Source organism: Anoplopoma fimbria, chromosome 19 (genome assembly GCF_027596085.1).
Source record: "Anoplopoma fimbria isolate UVic2021 breed Golden Eagle Sablefish chromosome 19, Afim_UVic_2022, whole genome shotgun sequence".
Classification (NCBI taxonomy): domain Eukaryota; kingdom Metazoa; phylum Chordata; class Actinopteri; order Perciformes; family Anoplopomatidae; genus Anoplopoma; species Anoplopoma fimbria.
The window spans coordinates 19,745,173-19,765,339 of record NC_072467.1 but is presented as its reverse complement, the minus strand read 5'-3'; the positions used below and the strand labels follow the sequence as shown (position 1 = coordinate 19,765,339).

General features: G+C 37.9%; 3 protein-coding genes and 1 long non-coding RNA gene across 4 annotated transcripts; 2 read left to right on the top strand and 2 right to left on the bottom strand.

Moving 5' to 3' along the window:
* Positions 1 to 402: 402 nt before the first annotated feature.
* On the bottom strand, positions 403 to 1,495 carry LOC129108916 (uncharacterized). The gene is made up of 4 exons (XR_008531937.1): positions 1,301 to 1,495; positions 691 to 762; positions 542 to 587; positions 403 to 441 (listed from the first exon to the last, which is right to left on the bottom strand). It is a non-coding gene; the product is annotated as an uncharacterized LOC129108916 (long non-coding RNA).
* Positions 1,496 to 2,329: 834 nt separating this feature from the next.
* On the bottom strand, positions 2,330 to 5,453 carry LOC129108590 (vesicle transport protein GOT1B). The gene is made up of 5 exons (XM_054620458.1): positions 5,211 to 5,453; positions 4,273 to 4,364; positions 4,001 to 4,179; positions 3,821 to 3,902; positions 2,330 to 2,878 (listed from the first exon to the last, which is right to left on the bottom strand). The coding sequence occupies exons 1-5, from the start codon at positions 5,233 to 5,235 to the stop codon at positions 2,840 to 2,842; spliced, it is 417 nt and encodes a 138-aa protein (XP_054476433.1). The 5' UTR covers positions 5,236 to 5,453; the 3' UTR covers positions 2,330 to 2,839.
* Positions 5,454 to 7,199: 1,746 nt separating this feature from the next.
* On the top strand, positions 7,200 to 12,392 carry slc35b4 (solute carrier family 35 member B4). Its single transcript, XM_054620240.1, has 10 exons — positions 7,200 to 7,399; positions 8,301 to 8,414; positions 8,508 to 8,610; positions 8,702 to 8,751; positions 8,862 to 8,943; positions 9,131 to 9,191; positions 9,559 to 9,668; positions 9,815 to 9,890; positions 10,014 to 10,089; positions 10,837 to 12,392. Exons 1-10 carry the CDS (start codon positions 7,323 to 7,325, stop codon positions 11,084 to 11,086), a joined length of 999 nt encoding a protein of 332 aa, XP_054476215.1. The 5' UTR covers positions 7,200 to 7,322; the 3' UTR covers positions 11,087 to 12,392.
* An 803-nt stretch (positions 12,393 to 13,195) lies between these two features.
* On the top strand, positions 13,196 to 19,379 carry LOC129107978 (uncharacterized). Its single transcript, XM_054619595.1, has 11 exons — positions 13,196 to 13,273; positions 14,230 to 14,757; positions 15,197 to 15,284; positions 15,375 to 16,040; positions 16,141 to 16,255; positions 17,071 to 17,251; positions 17,365 to 17,379; positions 17,596 to 17,679; positions 17,947 to 18,017; positions 18,530 to 18,665; positions 18,742 to 19,379. Exons 1-11 carry the CDS (start codon positions 13,196 to 13,198, stop codon positions 18,763 to 18,765), a joined length of 1,986 nt encoding a protein of 661 aa, XP_054475570.1. The 3' UTR covers positions 18,766 to 19,379.
* Positions 19,380 to 20,167: the final 788 nt, after the last annotated feature.

The window sequence follows — 20,167 nt, the reverse complement described above, 5'->3', positions numbered from 1 at the left end:
TTAATTAAGTAATGTATAAGGGGTATGAGGTTTTCCTAGCCAAAGTAAGTAAATCATCTGCAATAATAATTGAAGTCTGCAGTTCTAACTCTAATAAGTTCTAATAAATAATAATTAAATAGTTAACAATAAACGGATTATGGTAAATGCTAAATAAGAGACTTTTCACAACATGAAAACATAGAAGGTGTTCTCAATAACAGCTTGTATAACTTATTTACCGAGTCATTAGTTACAAGTTGTAAACCCTTAATAATGTGTCACTTACTAGAAAGTGTAACAAGCTTAAAGAGACAAAAATAATACTGCTTCACTGCATACATCACATTCTTTTGGGGGGGGTTTCTTAATTAGCTGCAGTGCATCACATACTACACTCACCTATATGTAAAATGTCTCCTTCCCCTCTGCTGCTGCGCTTCAACACTGAGCGATGTCCTTCTGTAAAGAATCAACATTCAACACAGTTTTCTCTTCATATGACAGAACAGCTCAAAACCTGGAAATTCAACAGTTTGAAATTTCGTTTGCAAATTCTTACGTGCTCCTTTTAGGTATAAGATGGCCTGAGGAGACCAGTTCCTCCTCTGAAACATGATGCCAAAAGATCATAGTTTATCTCATTATTATTTTTCTTAATGTGTTTGTTTAAATTCAGCTCAAAGAGAAACAAAATCTACTTTCACCCACCTGTGGTTCTCCCAAACACTGAGCGACCAATGTCACCACAAGCAACGTGACTATTAGAGACATCGTTGAACTCTGTAATGACATTTATTTTTTTAAAAACACTAATATCTTTTCCTAATAGAAGGAGAGAAGTTACCCCACCAGCATTTCATAAATGGTTTATAAAAAAATATAATGTAGTTCTAGGATATCTTAAGCATTTATTAATGTACAGCATTTGTCAACAATTACAATTTCTTATTAAAAAAATCCTGTCAAGGCATTCATATTATATCTGAGATTTATTTTACAATATTGTCACTTATTATCTGTTTAGACAGAGCAGGTATAATTGTGGACACGTACATGAATAAACTGTCATGCCTGTTTACATTACAGTGTGTTAAAAACTGCTAATTAAATGCTAATTAGTGGCACTTCAAGTAAAGTATTACTGTTTAAATGTACATTTCAATTATAAAAAAAAATCTGGCTTCTCAGATATTTTAAGGGAAAGTCAAACAGTGCAATCACTGACAAAATCAACAATTATTAGTATTGTCATTATTAATAATTATAAAAACAATACTAACAAGAATATTTAATGATAATAAAAACAATAATATCTTACCGTTAATTGTATATGTAGTGCTCTCCTGCAGGCTAAATGATTGTGTTATGATTTTCCTCTGTCACTGCTACATTATAGAAACGACAATGCAAATCAGCTCGTTATTGCGTCACTGATGAGGCTAATTGGTAAGTCAACTGCATCTCACGTTATGTTCCTTTTGACAAGAGTGACAGGTGTTGTTAAAGCTGTCACCGCTCATTAAGAACAGACGGACGACAGAGAGTTACACTTGGTAAGACTCTCATGAGCAGCAGAGTCTCTTCACGAGGTCAAGGCCTGATGACGACACCTGGGACATTTTATGAATGGAAGCTGACTTGATGACAGGGTGTCAGCAGAGCACGTGGGCGTACACACCTGCACAAGGCCTGAGGCTGAGTAGGAGGGTAGTTTAACAATAGTTCAAGTGCTGCACCTGTCATCACCTACTTTGTCGTAATTTGTTTTTTACGAGTTGTTTATCAGTGAACTTTAAAAATTGCTAAGTAGAGCTTTACCTTTGGACAGATCCATGCTAACTGTTTCCTCCCGCTTCCAGTCTTTATGCTAAGCTAAGCTAACCAACAGATGTTTTTGGTTCTGTGCATGCTAACTCACTGATATGTTTCCCTGAGACACTTAATGTCATTGAGCCATTGTTGATGATTCTATTACATCTGCTTGTTTCCTACTTTCCACCTTGTCTTAGTTTGTATTTAGAGACGTTTATTAACTGTTTCAAACTCATTTAACAACATGCATTAAGCAATTTATCATGTTTGTAACCATATATCATTATTTATGATTACTGCTGTTATGCTGCTTCAACAGTAACTTGTACGAGTTTATGTTGACGAATACATTAGACATCACACATTTTCATAAAGGAACTGAAATGTTGTATTTGAGAGAGAATCAAAGGCTTTTTTGTTGAGAATGACACTGGTACACTAAAGCAATTCATGGCATAAACAAATCCAAGGTAATTAAACTGTATTTAATTACCCTGGGTGCAAAAAACATAACACAAATGTATAAAAGACCCACTTTATTCCAAGTATGCACTTACAAAAAGTTACAGTAAAACATTTCCATAGAAAGCATCTAAAACCTTTTCCACAACTGTTCAGGTGTCTTTGCCCGAGTAACATTTAGCTCAACATTATTTATTTTCTTAATGTACAAAAATCCAGTAACACTTCATCGAAGGACTCTTAAAAAAACCCTCTCAGTTCAGGCACACGATCTGGAGGAGAGGATGCTGCAAAGAGCTGCCGACTCTCCTCTCGCTGAGTTAATCCAGTGGTCCCAAGTTATCAGCCCATAAATACCAGACAGGAATGATAGGAAATGGGAGACCTGCTTCCAGATTTTAAAATAATAATTTAAAAAATCTCTTGGCTGTCAGATACAAAACATCTTGATGTCAGTCAAACATCCACAGATACACTTAGATTGGTGTCACAGTTCCGGAGTGGCAATGACCAAAGTATACAGTCACTATTAGAAACTATGATAAATACAGACGCTCTCCTCTGATTCAAAAACGGTCCTCTGTTATACCATATTGTTGCTCTCTCCAATTTTATCCACCAGCTGAAAGAGAAAAAGACAACAGTGTTATTTATAAGCTGCATATTTTTTTTATACTGAATCAGACAAAATAAGTTTAAAGCTCAGAGGAAGAAAAGAGAAATAAATCATTGGAAACCACTGAAAAGAAAGTTTTCCCCGAAGATGCAGTGAGACATTAAGATAATTATAAAAGTGACAACTGATCCTGGACACCAACAGTCTTCACTGACAACAGACTGTATGTGTTCAGTTCAACAGAGACTCTGTTCTCACACCGACAGCATTCACTCACACATTGACTTTAGTTATAATCAGTACAGTATGAAAGCAAGTCGAGAAAGAGAATCTTTGTAATGACATAAGTATAGCTCTAATGATTAGTTTTATTAATGGACAAGTTGAAAATCAGTACAGAAAGTCAATTTACAACTGTTTTGATAATCCTTTTAATCATTATTTTTCAAGCAAAAATGCTAAACAAATACTTAGGTTCCAGCTTTTAAAATGTGAGGATTTTATGCTTTTTGTTTTAAATATATGACATAACTATCAAATTTTTAATGAATATCTTTTGATTTTGGATGACTTTGTCAAATACAAAAAAGCTATATGAAAACACCGCCTGTGAGAAATTATAAAAAAAAGTTAAATACACATTCCACCAAACAATTAATAATAATGAAAAAAATTGTTTGTTAAAACTCTAAAAAGTAAACTACTAAATTCATTTTTCTAACTATTTGTCTTGGCGGCCTAACTTTTGTGACAACAGCTAGTATCCAACTGTCAAACATCACATGTTTTTGCAGCTTTTGATACAAATTAACACATAAAATAACACAAACCGAGACAAAGGTCACTAAATATTCTGTGTGATGAATCAGCCGTCAAAAGCAAGTTTAAAGTCTGCATTCATTTAAAGGGGCATTTCATTTGGGATCCATTTCTCGTTGTGGTACTTACTGTACTGATCCCTGGTAAACTGAGCAAAGACCCGAGCACAGGTACTCGTCTCATGAAGCCCACCGCCACCGGGAAGAATCCTCTGTTAACGAGAGAGAGAGAGAGAATGAGGCCGATAAGTCACGATGATTCATGATAACGAGGGCAATGAGATTCTGTCTTCTTTCTGTTTTTGCTGACCTGAATAAGAGGAAGAAACCGTAGATCTCCAGGACGACTCCAATGATCGGCCAGCCAATGAGAACCACCAGCACTCCTCCCAGGAAGAAGCTGGTGGCTTTCACTTTGTGTTTCTGGAAGAAGAACCTGAACGTTCGCTCCAGACCGATGACGAAGGACAAGCCTGACACAAACAGGATCTGCAACACAAGCGAAGACACACAATATGATGTCAGGTGAGGGAGATGTTTAACTGTCGTGCGGTGTAGAAATAGCATCATTGATCAACTCACATTTCCAATGGCGAGGAGAGCTTTATCAAAAAACAGCATCATCCCAAAGAAGAGGAAAAACACACCGAACCCTGTCAGCCCCATCCCAATTTCTGCGAGAAACAAAACAGTTATTATAAAGTTATTATAAAGGCCATGTGGTAACATGAAATGTTAGAAACTGTTGGTAAGATTAAACTTGAAGAAACACAGCAGCTGCAGACACATACAGGATGCAACAAATAAGAAAGGAAGACCGGAGTTACTCACACAACACACAAAATAAAACAGTTAAATACAAACATAAGAAATAGAAATAAGAACGTGTGAATGAATGTATGAAAACATATATGGATTCCATTCTAAAAAATCTTTGCATATATATGACAAAGTACATTTTTCTTTCAAATTCAATGCATCACAACAGATGGCAATATCCAATCACATACACTGTGCTAGATAACTTAATCAATATTGCAAACTCATAATTCTAATAAAGGATTATCTTATCTTATCGTGCAGTCTTATTATCAAGAGTTTAATTAATTAATTATATATGATAAATTATAACAAACTAGTTGATAACATGAATGCACATAAAGGGACTTATATACATATATATTTATATACATATATATATAACATGGATGCACATAAAGGGACTTATATATATATATATATTATATATATATACATATATATATATATATATATTTACATATATATATATATATATATATATATATATATATATATATATATATACATATATATATATATATGAGGAACATAAACGAGTTGTTTCTCAGTTTAAAGCGCTTCTCAGTGACGTAGAGCTACGTGACGTCACTACGCTCTCAGCCAATGGCGTTGGAGCTGCTCTCCTCATATGTTCGGCTAGCTGACCGGGTCTTTACACAGAAACCACGACAGAGATGCGGAAAAACAACCGCTCTTACTTTGTGAATCCGTGAGTGAAATCATTTTGGCGGCCGCAGGAGATGATTATGTATTGATGATTAAACGACACTGAAGCTCGTGACGTTCTCAACCCTGCTTGCTTTCCGCCGTTAGGGGCTAACTGGCTCAACGGTAGCAGCGGTGCAGGCGAAGCTAGCGGTTTGTTACGCCACGTCGTCCGGGGACACGCACGTAACCTACGTCATCTACCAAAGATCGTCTACGCTGCAGTTGTTAGTACAGCGTGTTTCTGCTGCTCACATACCCCAAAACGATCTGAATGTTATCAATAAAACACACTTTCAATTTGTGTTACTTTTACTTTTCATTTACACTGTGCAATACTATAACTATAATTATTCTGTCTGTATTTATAAGATTTTTTTTTAATTATTGTGGATTTTTATTTTTCTTACTTATTTATTTAAAATACTTGTTTGTTTTTTCTACTATGTACCTTGTTTGCACTATATCTATGCTGCTGTAATCCTGTACATTTCCCCGGTGCGGGACTAATAAAGGATTATCTTATTTTATCTTATCTTATCTTATTTGTATTCTATATTTTTCTCTAGCTCTTTCATTCTTTACATTGCACAATATATTATTTATACGGCGTGAACTTTTGCACTTTCTTTCTGCAAAAAAAAAAACCTGTACGAATCGTTAAAAGAAACATGATGACAAAATGTATATGTTTTATATTTTTTCAAATTTTTACTGTGCATTTTTATATTTTATTTAAATTTTAAATTGTATAGACTTTTGCAGTACTTGTTGCAGTTGTTGATACAGCATGCAAGTGTGTTTCTGCTGCTCACGTACCACAATGTATCTTATGTTTATTGTAATGCCAAAAAACACCAACGTATATCCTGTGAAAACCTACTTGTCAATAAACCTGATTCTGCAGTTTTCCTAAAAAAAATGTATCTGACAGCTACAATTGCTGGTTTACTGTAACTGCACAACATATCAAATTTTAAAATATGTTGCACTATTATAAAATAAGCTACCTGACAGTATATCAAGTAGTAACATTGTGTCCTTCATGATCAGCTACAACAGTAAAAATGCTGCCTGTATGTTGATCGGTATAACGCTCTGTTCTGATGATTTTGAATGCAGGACATGTATTCAATACTTTATTTTAAATTGTCGTGTTGCAGCATTTACTTACTCTGAGTCAAAAGATCTGATCACTTCAATCATAACGTCAGATTTTTCATTTTATAGGTTATGGATTAAAACCAAGATTAATATTAAGATCTAGTCAGACCAGTATTTAAGACAGTAATCTTCACATTACATTTACTTAAACTCTAGGACAAATCTATAACACAGCATGTGTCATTAACATATACAGTTAACAAGCTGAGTGTTTGGGAAACCTTTAACCTTCTCAAATCAGGGACTGATTTTCTGTTAAAAACTCAACCTGTTTCTTGAAACAGTCTTCTGGTGCTTTTGGCCACGTCAGTGTTTCCACTATTATTTATATTTTATTTAAAGTATGAATGAATGGAGTATTAGTTGTTTTTTTTTTTACAGTGACATCACTTAATATCGTGGGGTGAGAGGTGTAGTTCGTTGAAAGCAGAGCAGACTTATCTGTTGGTCTGTTTTGTTTGTTGGTACCCAGAGATTCAAGCAGAGTGAGAGCTCTTCACATCCTGTTAAGCAGTACTAATCTGCGCATGCGCGTTCGAACGTTCATGTGCGTCACAGCTGCGCAGTGATTGCGCCGCTAACACATTTATTTTCGCTTTCTGTTCGTCATTTTCCACATATTTCACTAACATGTGCATCTAAAATTGTCCCCCAGACAATACATGAATAAATGTTTGATGTTGCCTTAAATAGGGATAATATTAAGAACACTGCGTGCCATTTATCCCAGATGTCATAAAAAGAACTACAACTCCCAAGAGCCCTCGCAATAAGGAAGCGCTTCAACTACAGATTCATACGTATTGAACTGAAACAAGAGTTGAAGCAGGAGATCTGCTCTGAGACTAAACACGCTGCGTTTTTGCAAATATGCACCGATTGGAAATCTGCTTTATCAAGTGACACATTTCCCCACTGGTTCTTTCCACCAGTAAACCATCATGGGTACTGGTTCTGCTATTGCACTGGTTTTTGTCGGATGCTGCAGCAATGTGGTGTCTCTGGAGCTGCTTGTGAGGTCAGTGACAAAACTGACTGCTCTAGTGTGGACTTTACTTCAGAAAAGTGTCCACAGTTGTAGATTTTATTTGTGTTTGTTACTGTTTCCAAATATGAAGTGTTTGATCAATACATTAAGATATTGACAGAGGCTCATTTAACTGCCATTAAGTAGCTTTTTCTTGTATTTGTATATGTTTATGATATCCTCTGAACTGACTGCCACACTGGTGCTACTTTAAAATAAGATAAGAGACAACTTAATTCTTCCCAAAGCTTTTTTTTTTTGACAAGACGTTTGATATATATTGAAATATTTGTATAAATATACATTATAGCCTTCTGTATTTATAAATAGAATAAGGACATATGGGAAATACAAATTAAAGCTCTGGTTATTTGATTGTTTGTTTATTTAATGGGATTCTCTTCTGCAGGGAACAAAAGCAGGATGTATGCTTTTAGGCTCTAAATAAACTGTATTTCTCTTTTTCGCCATTCTTTCTTGTTTCGATGTAAAAGGTATTCCTCAGGCAAATGTGGAAGTGAAAACCATCAACTTAAATGATTGTAATGTATTTTGTGTCTTGCGGCCCGTATCTTTGCCTTTATGTGCAAACACTTGGCCCATCTTTCCTCATTAGCTTCTAATCTTCTCTGGTGTCCAAATAAATCAATAAAATCATGAAAGTAAAGGTCCAAAAGAAAAATGTTAAATAGAGAAAAACAAAGCAGCTGATCAGTAACAAAACACAAAACTATCAGCGATTTGTAATAAACAGTTCCAATTATCCAATGGAAATGTAGACATACTGCCCGTGTCTGTTTTAAAGTAGTTTGTGTTTTCCAACTTCATCATTTTAAATCAAATCTCTTTCAATGTATTAAATCTGCATATTTTCTGTTGTTTTGTCCTTCAGACAGTTTCCAGGATGTGGCAACATTGTCACCTTCGCTCAGTTTTTATTCATCGCATTAGAAGGTTTCATCTTCGAAACACACTTTGGGAGGAAGAAACCAGCGATCCCTATCAGGTAAAAAACTTGTCGATGCCGTTTGAACTTCCTGCAGCAGAAAAATATCTATACGGGCACTAAAACAAACCTGTTATGTCCCTTTTTTTACAGAAACTATGTGATCATGGTGACCATGTTCTTCACAGTTAGTGTGATCAACAACTACGCTCTCAACTTCAACATCGCCATGCCGCTACACATGATCTTCAGATCGGTAAGAACTGGTGTTGGTCTGCTTTTCCCTTTCACTTTTGATCCATCCATCACCTCCACCTCGGTCTGATCGCTGCCTCGTTTCTTTTCAGGGATCACTAATCGCTAACATGATTCTGGGAATAATCATCCTGAAGAAAAGGTACTCCTGCTTCCTCTGACAACAATACTACTTCAGATCTTGTATAGATAAAGTCTGCAGGTTTGAAAGCTTCAAGGTTGATTGTGTCTGACTTTCTTTTTCCCCTGCAGGTATTCAGTGAGTAAATATCTGTCTATAGCTTTAGTGTCAGCGGGTATCTTCATCTGCACCATCATGTCTGCCAAACAAGTGGTGAGTCCTCTGCAGAGTTTCAATATAAAGTAACATAACAATGCTTGTTTTCATTTGTTGATTGTGTGTCTTTAGGGCCTAGTTTTTATGCAGTAATTGCGTCAATCCACGATTACATTTCTCTATTAATACCCATGTTGACCTTTACACATTTTATTTAATGCATTCTGTCATTTTGTTTCTGCAGAATGTGGCCAATGAGGGATCAGAAGAGCAAAGCTTTTATGCCTTCACGCGCTGGCTTATAGGTGAGTCTTCATGTGCCAAACATACATATTGACATGTCAGTTGGAAAAGGGCTGCAACTATTGAGTCATTTTCAATAGCAATTTAGCAATCAGTTAATATTGTTGATTGATCTGTGAAGCATTTAGTCTCTAAAATGCCATAAAATAGTAAAAAACGTCCACCGTTACTTTCTACAGTCCATAGTGACATCTTCAAACTGGTTGTTTTTTTTTCCAACCAACAGCCCAAAACCCAAAGATGCTCAATTTACAAGCACATAAAAGAGAATGTAACTTTTGCTTGATAAATGACCAGCAAACAGCCACATTAACATGATGTCATACAAGTATTTTTATCTGTTGTTGTTGTTTATTTCTGTCCTTTCAGGTATCGGCATGCTGACCTTCGCTCTGCTGATGTCTGCGAGGATGGGCATCTTCCAGGAGACGCTGTACAAGCAGTACGGAAAACACTCCAAGGAAGCTCTCTTCTATAATGTGAGCTTTGCGTCAGTAGGACACTGCATGCGAGATTCAGACGTCTTCAGGAGAAATTCAAGCTTCATTTGAGCTTCTAGGAAATATTCTCTCTTGGGCATAAATTATAACAACGGATACTGATCTTTTTTCCTGCGTCTCTGCAGCACTGCCTGCCTCTGCCGGGCTTCCTGCTCCTCTCATCAGACATCTACAACCACTGTGTCTACTTCAGTCAGAGCAGTGAGTGCCATCGATCCATTCAGGAGAGCTAACGTTTCGTCTCTTTACCTCAGAGATGTAAATATACCTCTTCTCTCTCTCTCTCTCTCTCTCTCTCTCTCTCTCTCTCTCTCTCTCTCTCAGCTCCTACAGTCGTTCCTGTGGTTGGACTGACGATGCCCATAATGTGGCTCTACCTGCTGATCAACGTCATCACACAGTATCCTGTTAAAACAAAAGTCATTGTCACTGTATTTATTTATCTTCTGTAGCAGTTATTACATTATTACATTGGCACCTCCACAAGATGATAGAAAGAACTTTGAAACTTTTGTTTGTATGTCTAAAAGGTCGAGCACCAAAAGTGTGTTCTGAATTCTCGGTCATATTCTGAACTGCAACTCACATCTGCAGCGTCACAGAGCATTGCATCATTCAGATTTATTTAAAGAATATTAACTATTCAGGGTTTTATTTGGACAAAGTTCTTGCAGTGCTGTGTGTGTGTTAAGAGGACTTCAATCGCTAATACATTGAATAATTATATAGAGTTAAAGATTGCATGTATATTATATTAAAAGTAGAAAAAAGCAGATGGGTTAAACCATTTAAATGTGTTAAAAAAGTATGTATGTGTTCCTCAAACTAAGGAATACTAAATAGTTTGCTATATTAAGGTTCTGAAAACGTGTTGATTTGATACATAGCATGTTGACACCTGTATCAGAAATGATCACAACAGTTAAAAGTCACAAGCAAAAAAGGTTGGAAACCATTCATTTTTATACATAGAATATATACAATACAACATTTTTGTTATCTATTTTCTATTTGAAGAAATCAACATCCCTCTGTATACATCACTAACAAACAGACAAAGCACTTCACTGCCTGTTGAGGAATTACACTTCTGTTTTTTGGGGGTTTTTTCCTCACACTCTTGTTACAGACTTTAACCATATTTCAGGTATGTGTGCATCCGCGGTGTTTTCATTCTGACCACAGAGTGCGCCTCGCTGACCGTCACTCTGGTGGTGACCCTGAGAAAGTTCCTCAGCCTCATCTTCTCCATCATGTACTTCCAAAACCCCTTCACCACGTGGCACTGGGTGGGCACAGGGGTGGTGTTCCTGGGGACTCTGCTGTACACGGAGGTGTGGAGCAGTGTGAGGGCGGCTCTGCGTGGACCCGACGTCAAGGAGAAGAGGGCAGATTAACGAGGAAGAAGAAGAGGAAGGACTGGTGGTTGAATAGAAAACAGCCACTGTGTTGGACCTAGAGATTGTTATTGACTATCCTGCAGTGATTTTAAACAGTTAAGTCATGGTAAATCCCTCTCACACACACACACACACACACACACACACACAGTTTACAAGATAAGACTGGTGACCTTCTATATTTTCTTTGAGTTAGTCTGTATTTAGGACAGAGACTAACTGGTCAACAAAGTGGAACATTAAGCAGCTAAAGAGCCAAACAAGAGTTGGTTGCGACCAAACACAGAGCTAAAAGAGAGTGAATATTCAACTTACATTCATCATTTGGGCATAAACACGACTCAACATGAATTGTTATTATATAAAACTCTTGACGGGGAGAATTTGCTTAAAGGTTCTTTGTTCGATATTTTTTTCTTTGATATAGCAGCAAACAACTATTTACAATAGCACCCTTCCTCAGATAAAGACAGTTAGCTCTTTCAGTCTTTCAGTGTTGTTGTTTGCACTGTTAGCGCCATTAGCTGCTAGCCGCCGGCTCAGCTGTCGCCATGTTGAGAGCCGTGTGGAGGCAGCGCACTGAATTTTGAATGTAGGACATTTAAAGTAAATGTAATGTGTTGTGGCTTTGAATTGTTCATGATCTTTCGTAAACCAAATGAGATCAGCAGATTAATCGATAATGAAAATAACCGTTGGTTGCAACCTTGCTGTAGTGCCCTCAAGTGGCCAAATAGTGCAACCCTAAAAACTTGTCTCATGTATGTAATTTCATTGGTTAAATAATACAAAATTAAAAAATATTGGAAATCAATAGAGCTCTATAAATATAAAATAAAACTATAATAAAAATACAAATGGAGAATATAGAATATCACCAACCCTGTTCTTTAACTTTAGTACCTCATTGGAATAGACTAAGATGCAAAATCATGGTGCAACTTTTTTTTGTTTGTAACATTATTTCAATATTTATTTTCTCAATATTACAGCTCATTTCCTCAATATTAGCATTGATACTAATGTTCTTCAGTAGGATTACAGTGAACACAACAATGTGAAGCTGAATGGACGAAATACTGTTGTATTACGATATTAATGTTTAAGGATCAGGATTATTTTGAAACATGAATGTACAGAGGGATCATTTATGGAGATCATGTCCTGTTGTTGCTGTATTTTGTTCCTCATGTGTCAAACTGTCTCAGGTGAATCTGATCATTATTTGTCAATGAAAAACATCACATTGTACAGTTCAATACATCTTTACAATCCCTGTCCGCTGCAAATAAAATGACAACCTGATTATAATTATAGTTATAGAGTCTCTGTAGCTGCCTGGTCAAATAATTTAGCATTACAAGAAGGGCTTGTTTTAAATCAAGTGGTCAAAAGTAACTAAGTACATTCAATCAAGTACTGTTATAATCAAGTATTTCTATTTTATGCTCCTTTATACTTCAACTCTACTACATTTCTGAGTTAAATATTGTATTTTATATTCAACTTTATTTATCTGACAGCTGTAATTACTTATAAGATTCAGATCTTTAGAACAAATTATAATTAACTAATAAATTATGATGTATTATTATAGATTAAGCAACCCAACAGTAAAAAAAAAAAAAAAAGTAGTGGAAATTAGCTGAACCTTTATGAGCTGCAACATTTATGTGATGCTGAAACATAAATGCAGCAATACTTTTGATACAATAATATAATATATTATGAAATGGGCAAATATCTCTCAGTATAATTGAATCTAGGAGTATTTCTACATGGTTGTGTTGCTTCTTTTACTTCAGTAAAATATCTGAGTAATTCTTCCACCACTGGTAAAAAAAAAAAGTACAATGGATTCTTTATTTAGTTTTATAAATGTTGCACGCTGGGACACAATGTTCCCTCACGTTTCATTAGCTTTAAAGAGAGTCGACCAATCAGGAGAGGCCTTGTTCAGCTGCGTCCAATAGCAGCAGCTGTTGTTGACACTCAGCGGTGCAAAGGGCAGATTGTTGCAGCTGATCACAGAGTTTATTTATCTGAGTGCAGAAACACGTTGTGCATTAAACACTTCCAGTGAAGCAGCGGGTCCTGACAGAGCGGATGGGGGGAAACAGCCCGAGTCACCTCTCCCGTGAGGATGGTGAAGGTGGAGGAGTTAATTTTGTGAAGGGCATTCGGGTGAGTGAAAAATGCATGGATTTAAAGTGGGAGAAAGTAAAATGTTTTTGTGCACAATGTTTTCAAAAAAAGGAGACTGTCGCTGCAAGAGTGCATGAGTGATTTTTTTATTTCCATCTGCAATACTGGTTGATCTTTAATTCTGTGATTCTGTGACATGTAATCCATAAGTATTGATCTCTCCCTCATGTTTACTGTCACAACACAGAGTCATGGTCTCTCTTTCTTTAGGACACAGACTGCTCTGCTGTTGGTGTTAAATATAGGTTGACATAGTAGTTTGTCACGTGGACCACACCTAAAAACAAATACTTTTTACATCTGCTTAATCAATCTGCTTAATCAATCAATTATATCATGAATGTAACAAATGCAAATATTATTAATTTATATATTTTTCTAAATCCTTGACATGTCAAAATAATTAAAGGAGCATTAGGTCTGTGAATTAACTATTAACAATCCTCTAGTTATTTTTAGGCAGGTATCAATCTGGGACATTTTTGTTTATCGACCACTGTTGGTGTCCTCATGCAACATCTAGAAAACCAAGTAGCCAAAACATAGGTTATCCTTTTCCGAACTGCTTTTCTCTTAAATAAAAAGAATGTGAGGTAGTTAATAAAATAAAAATGTGTGATCATGACAAAAAACTTTTTTTCTTATATCAGGTTATTAAAACTGTTATTTTCTCTATAAGGTCCACACAGTAGCTGTTTTGGAGCTTCACCTCCTGAGTTTAAAATACAAAAGTAGAAACTGGACAGAAACAAAGCTTCAAAAACAGTATTTTTAGACCCATTACAGACCAAAAAAATTAAATATAGTCAACGTAGGCCGGTCACAGGCTGCTGACACCAGAAGGAGGGAAATAAAAACACATTAGAACGTGAATAGAAGCTGTTTAAGTCCATATTTAATCCATAATAATAAGTGTTTGTCTTGTTTCTCTTCAGCTGTCAGATAAAGTGATCCACCGGATGAAACAGTCTTCAAACGTCGCTCCACCGGTCTCACAGAACGGATGTCCTAATTTCCGCTCACCTGAAACAGAAACACCAACTCCAGTTCCCGCCCCCTCTGTCGAACACTTAGTACCTCTTCTGACGCCGCCTCCTCCATTCATCGCACCACCCACGCCTCCGTCATTGGAACCACCTCCTCCTGTAAAACTGGTTCATCCTCCTCCTATAAAGTTTCACTCCCTGCCTCCTATCCCTGTAGAGCCTGCATTCCCGCCTCCACCTGAAGAGCCAAAAACTACACCTCTAATTGAGCCTGTTGTCTCTGACGCCGCTGCACCACCTCCTCCTCCTCCTCAAGAAGCCCCAACCAAACTTCCATCAGTGGAACCTCCTCCTCCTCCTGTAAAGCTTCACTCCCTTCCTCCTATGGTGGAGCCTGAAGCCACGCCAAAAACTCCAACTCTAACCACCCCTGTTGTAGCAGCCCCTCCTCCACCTCCATCTACACCTTCTACACAAGTAGAAGCACCGGTGGAACTTGAATCGCCTCCTCCACCAGTAGTCCTACCTCCTGTTGAATCCTTCATACTACCTCATGAACAGCCAAAAACCCTGTCTACTCCGGCAATAGCAGAACACGTCTTTGAACCTATTGTCCTTCCTCCACCTGTAGAATCGGCTGTAGCTCCGCCTGTAGAATCGGTTGTAGCTCCACCTCAACCTTTAGCTTCACTGCTGCCCTCTGAAACACCTCCAACTACTGTTGAACCTGCTGCTGTAACTCCCGCTGTTGAACCTCTTGAATCTGTAATAATACCTGTGGAAACGGTTCAACCTCCACCCACTGTTGAATTTACACCAGTTGAAGCAATAACACCAACTTCTCCTGTTGATTCAGCTCCAGTTGAAGCCCTAGTTTTACCGCCGCGAGTGGAGACGACTCTTGTTGAACTTGCAGTCCCTCCTGCTGAAAAAGAAGTTCCTCCTGTACTGGTTTCAGCTGTCGATCCAACGCCTCCATGTCAACTGGTTTCACCTCTACCAGAGCCAGTGGCAGCACCCTCACCTCCTCTAGAGCCGGTGGCAGCACCCTCACCTCCTCTAGAGCCGGTGGCAGCACCCTCACCTCCTCTGAGCCGGTGGCAGCACCCTCACCCCTCTAGAGCCGGTGACAGCACCCTCAACTCCTCCTGAGCCGGTGGCAGCACCCTCACCCCCTCTAGAGCCGGTGACAGCACCCTCACCTCCTCTAGAGCCGGTGGCAGCACCCTCAACTCCTCTGGAGCCGGTGGCAGCACCCTCAACTCCTCTGGAGCCGGTGGCAGCACCCTCAACTCCTCTGGAGCCGGTGGCAGCCCCCATTCCTCCTCCTGAGCCGGTGGCAGCACCCTCACCTCCTCCTGAGCCGGTGGCAGCACCCTCACCTCCTCCTGAGCCGGTGGCAGCACCCTCACCTCCTCCTGAGCCGGTGGCAGCACCCTCACCTCCTCCTGAGCCGGTGGCAGCACCCTCACCTCCTCCTGAGCCGGTGGCAGCACCCTCACCTCCTCCTGAGCCGGTGGCAGCACCTCCTCCACCTCCTCCAGAGTTCACTTTTGAAGAGCCCTCCCCACCCTGTCACTGTGTGGAGCTGGCCCTCATACCCACTGATGCACCTGCAAGGGAACCCCTCGTAGAGCCTCTGGCACCTCCTCCACCCCCTCCAGCTCCTCCCGTTGAGGAGCCCACCATTACCCTGTCTCTGCCCCCTGTTGTTGAGGACGAAGTACCTGCTGTTGCCTCAGCACCACCACCTGCAGCAGGTGAGCTGATCACAACGATAAAGATTGATACTGAACAGTTTGAAATAAATCAACTTCTTGTGCTTTTTTTTGGTCACAAATGTAATATGTTTACTTACAGCTCCATCTGTTCCTCCTGAAGTGGTGGAGAAAGAGTTGAGGCAGAAGATCAAAGAGGAGATGCAGATGAGTCTGGAGGATGAGATAAACCAGAAGAGGCAGGATCTACAGCTACAGTAAGAACAAATTACTGTGAACGTTTTACTGAGTTTATGTCTCTTCTCGTTATTTATGTGTGGGAAGATGTTTGTGTTCCTGTCTTTGTCTGATGAGGGAAAAATGAATATATATAAATGGGTTGAAAGATGCTCGATATACATAGGGAAGCTGAAAGGGTTATTGATTAGTCGATTGAGAAATAATTCAAATGTGGTTATTTGCTTATAAGTCAATTTTATATATTTTGGTTGTGGTCAAACAAAACATGGAATTTTAAAACTCTAGGAAAATTATGATGGACATTTTTACTATTTTCCTTACATTTTATAAGATACAATTATTGACTATTTCAAGAAAATGCACCTCTAAATCTCTAGTGAAATACATAAATATGATTGTAGTAAAATAGTACAAACACATGAAAAGCCTGCACCCTCACCCTCATCACAGTAAAAGTAGATCAAACCATAATGAAAGGAGGTATCAAATACCTTTTTTGGTGTTACCCACAACTGCACTTGAATTGTGAATATATGTTTCAAATTATAAACATAGACATATAAAGTATGAATGGAAAATAATCAAAATGCATTGACTGAAGAGCTGCCACTCACGATTATTTACAGTATGAGTTAACTAGCCAAATACTTTTGAATTTTAATTTCCCAGATCCCATAAATATGTTGAGCAGAAGATCAAGAACCGAAAGTTTTTTAAGTTTACAGTCAAATAAAGCAGGAAATCTTGATGACCTATCATCTCCTCTAATGAAATGTGTGAAGGATGCATCACTTGCTAGGAGAATAAGTTATAAAATGTGATCTGTGTGAAGGCTGGTGGAGATGAGGGCTGCGGCTCAATCAGAGGCCCAAGCAGCCGCTCAGGCTCAGGTGGAGGAGCAGGTGAGGAAGACGCTGCAGGCGGAGAAGGCGGGGTACGTGGAGAACCTGACAGACTCCATCAGGAAGGAGCGGATGAAGACTGCCGACCAGAGGCTGATGGTGCAGCTCTATGTAAGAACAAGAAAAACATGATGTGTTCACGTGTGATGATCTCTCTTGTAAATATGAAAATCTTTCCTCTTACTGTGCCTCTTTTTCTTTCTTGCTCTCTTGTGTTGTTTCAGCGGATGGAGCTGAAGGTAAGACGGGATTTATACGTGCATGACTCACACTTTCACTTTCATTCTGCTCTAATCGCACTTTGATGACAGCTATGAACAAAAAACAACTGTGGGAATTCAAATGATCTCCGCCTACAAAATATGAATCAATAAAATGTCGTATTTGCATGAGTATGACTAGTTTTTAGAGACGTGATGTGATGATGTCAGTGAAAACATTTGAAACTCACACAGGCTCATCAGCTGGAGGAGAGGGGGAAAGAGTTGATGAAACGAGACGCTCTCTACAAGGAGCATGTCGCTAAACTTGAGGCAAAGGTGAGCAACATTTTGATTATTCCTCATCCCGATATCTCATTTAAGTTTTACGTTACATTCAAGCCTTTGCAAACTTGTTTGAATCCTATATTTTTTTTCTTGTTAACATTGAATATTTACTAGTAAATTATACCGGTGTGGTTCTCTCACGGCTCTCCTAGTGTTGTTTTCAGCCGCAGCAGGCAGCTGTTTTAAGAGGATAAACTCTTAATACTTTACCGTGATGGTTGCCTGTGTTTGTTTTAACACTTCTTACTTCCTTGACAGTGTACTGACTTTTACAAAGTGACTGCTGAGAGCTACAAGAAAGGCAAAGAGGACACTCACAAACGTTTTGCGTAAGTTTGGAGTCACTGTGTTTTGTATATATGCAAAAATAATATGCAAATTTGCCTTTCTGTTAATCTAGTTAAAGTTGGTAAGGGTTGAGTAGAGAGTTCACTGACATGTGTTTTTGTTTTATTATTACTATCATTTTAAAGAGATATGTTTATATTTAACAGACTATAGGCCAGTTTGAATGTTTCACAGATATAGTCAATTCAATTACGAGGATTCAAGGATAATAGCACAACAGCAAATATAAATAATAATAGTAAAAATACTAGTAGCAGTGAATATGATAGAATGATGAGTAAAAGCAGAAGTAATAATAGAAATATGAGTACTACAACTACTTATAATCGCAGTATTGGATATAAAGGAATGATATTAGCTGTAGTAGAAATATGCTGGATATTAATGACCGTAGCAGTGAGTGTAAAGCATCGGCACAGATACCTGTGAGAAACATAATAGTATTAACTACAAAACCTACATGATGTTTGATATTTGCGTGTGTCTCTCTCAGGCGTTTCAACATCCAGCCAGTGTGTGGTGACTTGCAGCGTCAGATTATGAAATGCTACAAGGAGAACACAGGAAAGACTCTGTCGTGCTCGAGCATCGCCTCGGCCTACATGCAGTGTGTCGACAACGCCAAAAAGGTGTGACTCAATATATACACATCTACCACTGATTTATTGTCTGTTGTTTTAACCCGTTTCTTCCCTCTGTGTACAGAATAAATTGAGCCCTGGAGGTTAATGTGGACCACTTGATGATGATGAAGACAACATCTGGAAGCTTTACTGCTGCAGCAAAAAAAGTTAACCAAAAGAATTCAACAAACGGATGAGTCACGGGAGAATCGACTCCAGCCTTTATATACATCTGGGAAAAGTGCCACATAGCCAGACTAGTAATCTGGTCTCGTACCGGTAATGTCATGTTTTCAACCTCTCTGGTTCTTGGGATCATTTTAAAACAGACGGATCAATTCATTGTAAGTGCTCGTCTTTGTAATCGAGGTGAAGCACACAAAAGGAGCAAGTTTAACTTTTGCATTTAAGTAAGGTGTTTGTATGAGACATATACATAAGGAAATCCTGGGAAATCAACGTGTGTGCCTTGAAGTTATGAAAGCTAATAATCAGATTGCAGATGCATGAAAGAACTGTTTAATGAGCAGAATGTGAAGAAACAAAGACCTGTATATGTTTGAGGTTATTGATTCTGTATATAAATTATTTCAGAAGTTTTTTCTTTTTCTGGTGCATGCAAAAAAAATCAATCTTAATAAACTTTGTTGTGGAATCACATAATGGCTTTTACATTTTGCAGTTTGAGGAAAAATATTTATAAATAAACATAAAACACATATTGACTTGAAAATGTGAGATGTACTCTTTATGTCAAGATAAAACTATGTATACTAATAATAAAAAAATGTACAAAACTAAAACGACAAACCATAAGGAGCATGGAATACAAAAAACTTGGTCTGCATTAAATAAAGGAAGGTATGTGTTTCCATTTAAAGAAAAACTCTTCCACATCTATTTGTACACACATTCTTAGTTTACTCAGCAAACAACAACTTAAGGAAGTTTTAGGAAGATGTACTTTGCACAAGGGTACTTCAGTGGTCCATGGCCTTCATGTTCTAAAACTTGCATCTCTGATCCTTTTTTTGTCACTAGTCTGTTTAACTTTAGCAAAGATTATTAAGTATTATTTATCCTGGGAGGTAGAGTCTGTATGTTAAGCATAGATGAAAGATCTTGTTTCCCCTAAATAAAACTTTACATATTTAAAATGAATATCCCTTTGGAATGATGCTGTTTTAGCCAGAAACCTCTAGCAAACCATAACACAACATCTGAACATTACCTGTGCACACACCAATGCTGATGTGGTGAAGCAGAGCAAAGTATGAGAGGTTTTAGTTGAGGCACGTTAAGGTGGAATCTTCAAATTGGTCATTTGGGGGCTATTTGTGCCATTTTCTGTGAAAATGATTTGTATTTTATTTTCATCTCACTAAGTATTAATTCCATCGAAATAGAAATGTTTTTTACTTTGTTCTGAATAAATCAATCAGACCGGAATACATGTTCACATTTAAAGAAAACCAAAACCCATTGGTCGCCTGTATTGAAAGCCAATA

Coding starts and splice junctions, on each gene's coding strand:
- slc35b4 (XM_054620240.1), top strand. CDS start 7,323: ATGGGTACTGGTTCTGCTATTGCACTGGTTTTTGTCGGATGCTGCAGC. Junction 8,752..8,861: donor ATAATCATCCTGAAGAAAAG/GTACTCCTGCTT, acceptor TTTCCCCTGCAG/GTATTCAGTGAGTAAATATC. Junction 8,944..9,130: donor TCATGTCTGCCAAACAAGTG/GTGAGTCCTCTG, acceptor TTGTTTCTGCAG/AATGTGGCCAATGAGGGATC.
- LOC129108590 (XM_054620458.1), bottom strand. CDS start 5,235: ATGATTTCACTCACGGATTCACAAA. Junction 4,365..5,210: donor TTCACTCACGGATTCACAAA/GTAAGAGCGGTT, acceptor TGTTTCTCGCAG/AAATTGGGATGGGGCTGACA. Junction 2,879..3,820: donor GTTTACCAGGGATCAGTACA/GTAAGTACCACA, acceptor TTTCTCTTTCAG/CTGGTGGATAAAATTGGAGA.
- LOC129107978 (XM_054619595.1), top strand. CDS start 13,196: ATGGGGGGAAACAGCCCGAGTCACCTCTCCCGTGAGGATGGTGAAGGT. Junction 14,758..15,196: donor CATCTACACCTTCTACACAA/GTAGAAGCACCG, acceptor TTGAACTTGCAG/TCCCTCCTGCTGAAAAAGAA. Junction 17,680..17,946: donor TCGCTAAACTTGAGGCAAAG/GTGAGCAACATT, acceptor CTTCCTTGACAG/TGTACTGACTTTTACAAAGT.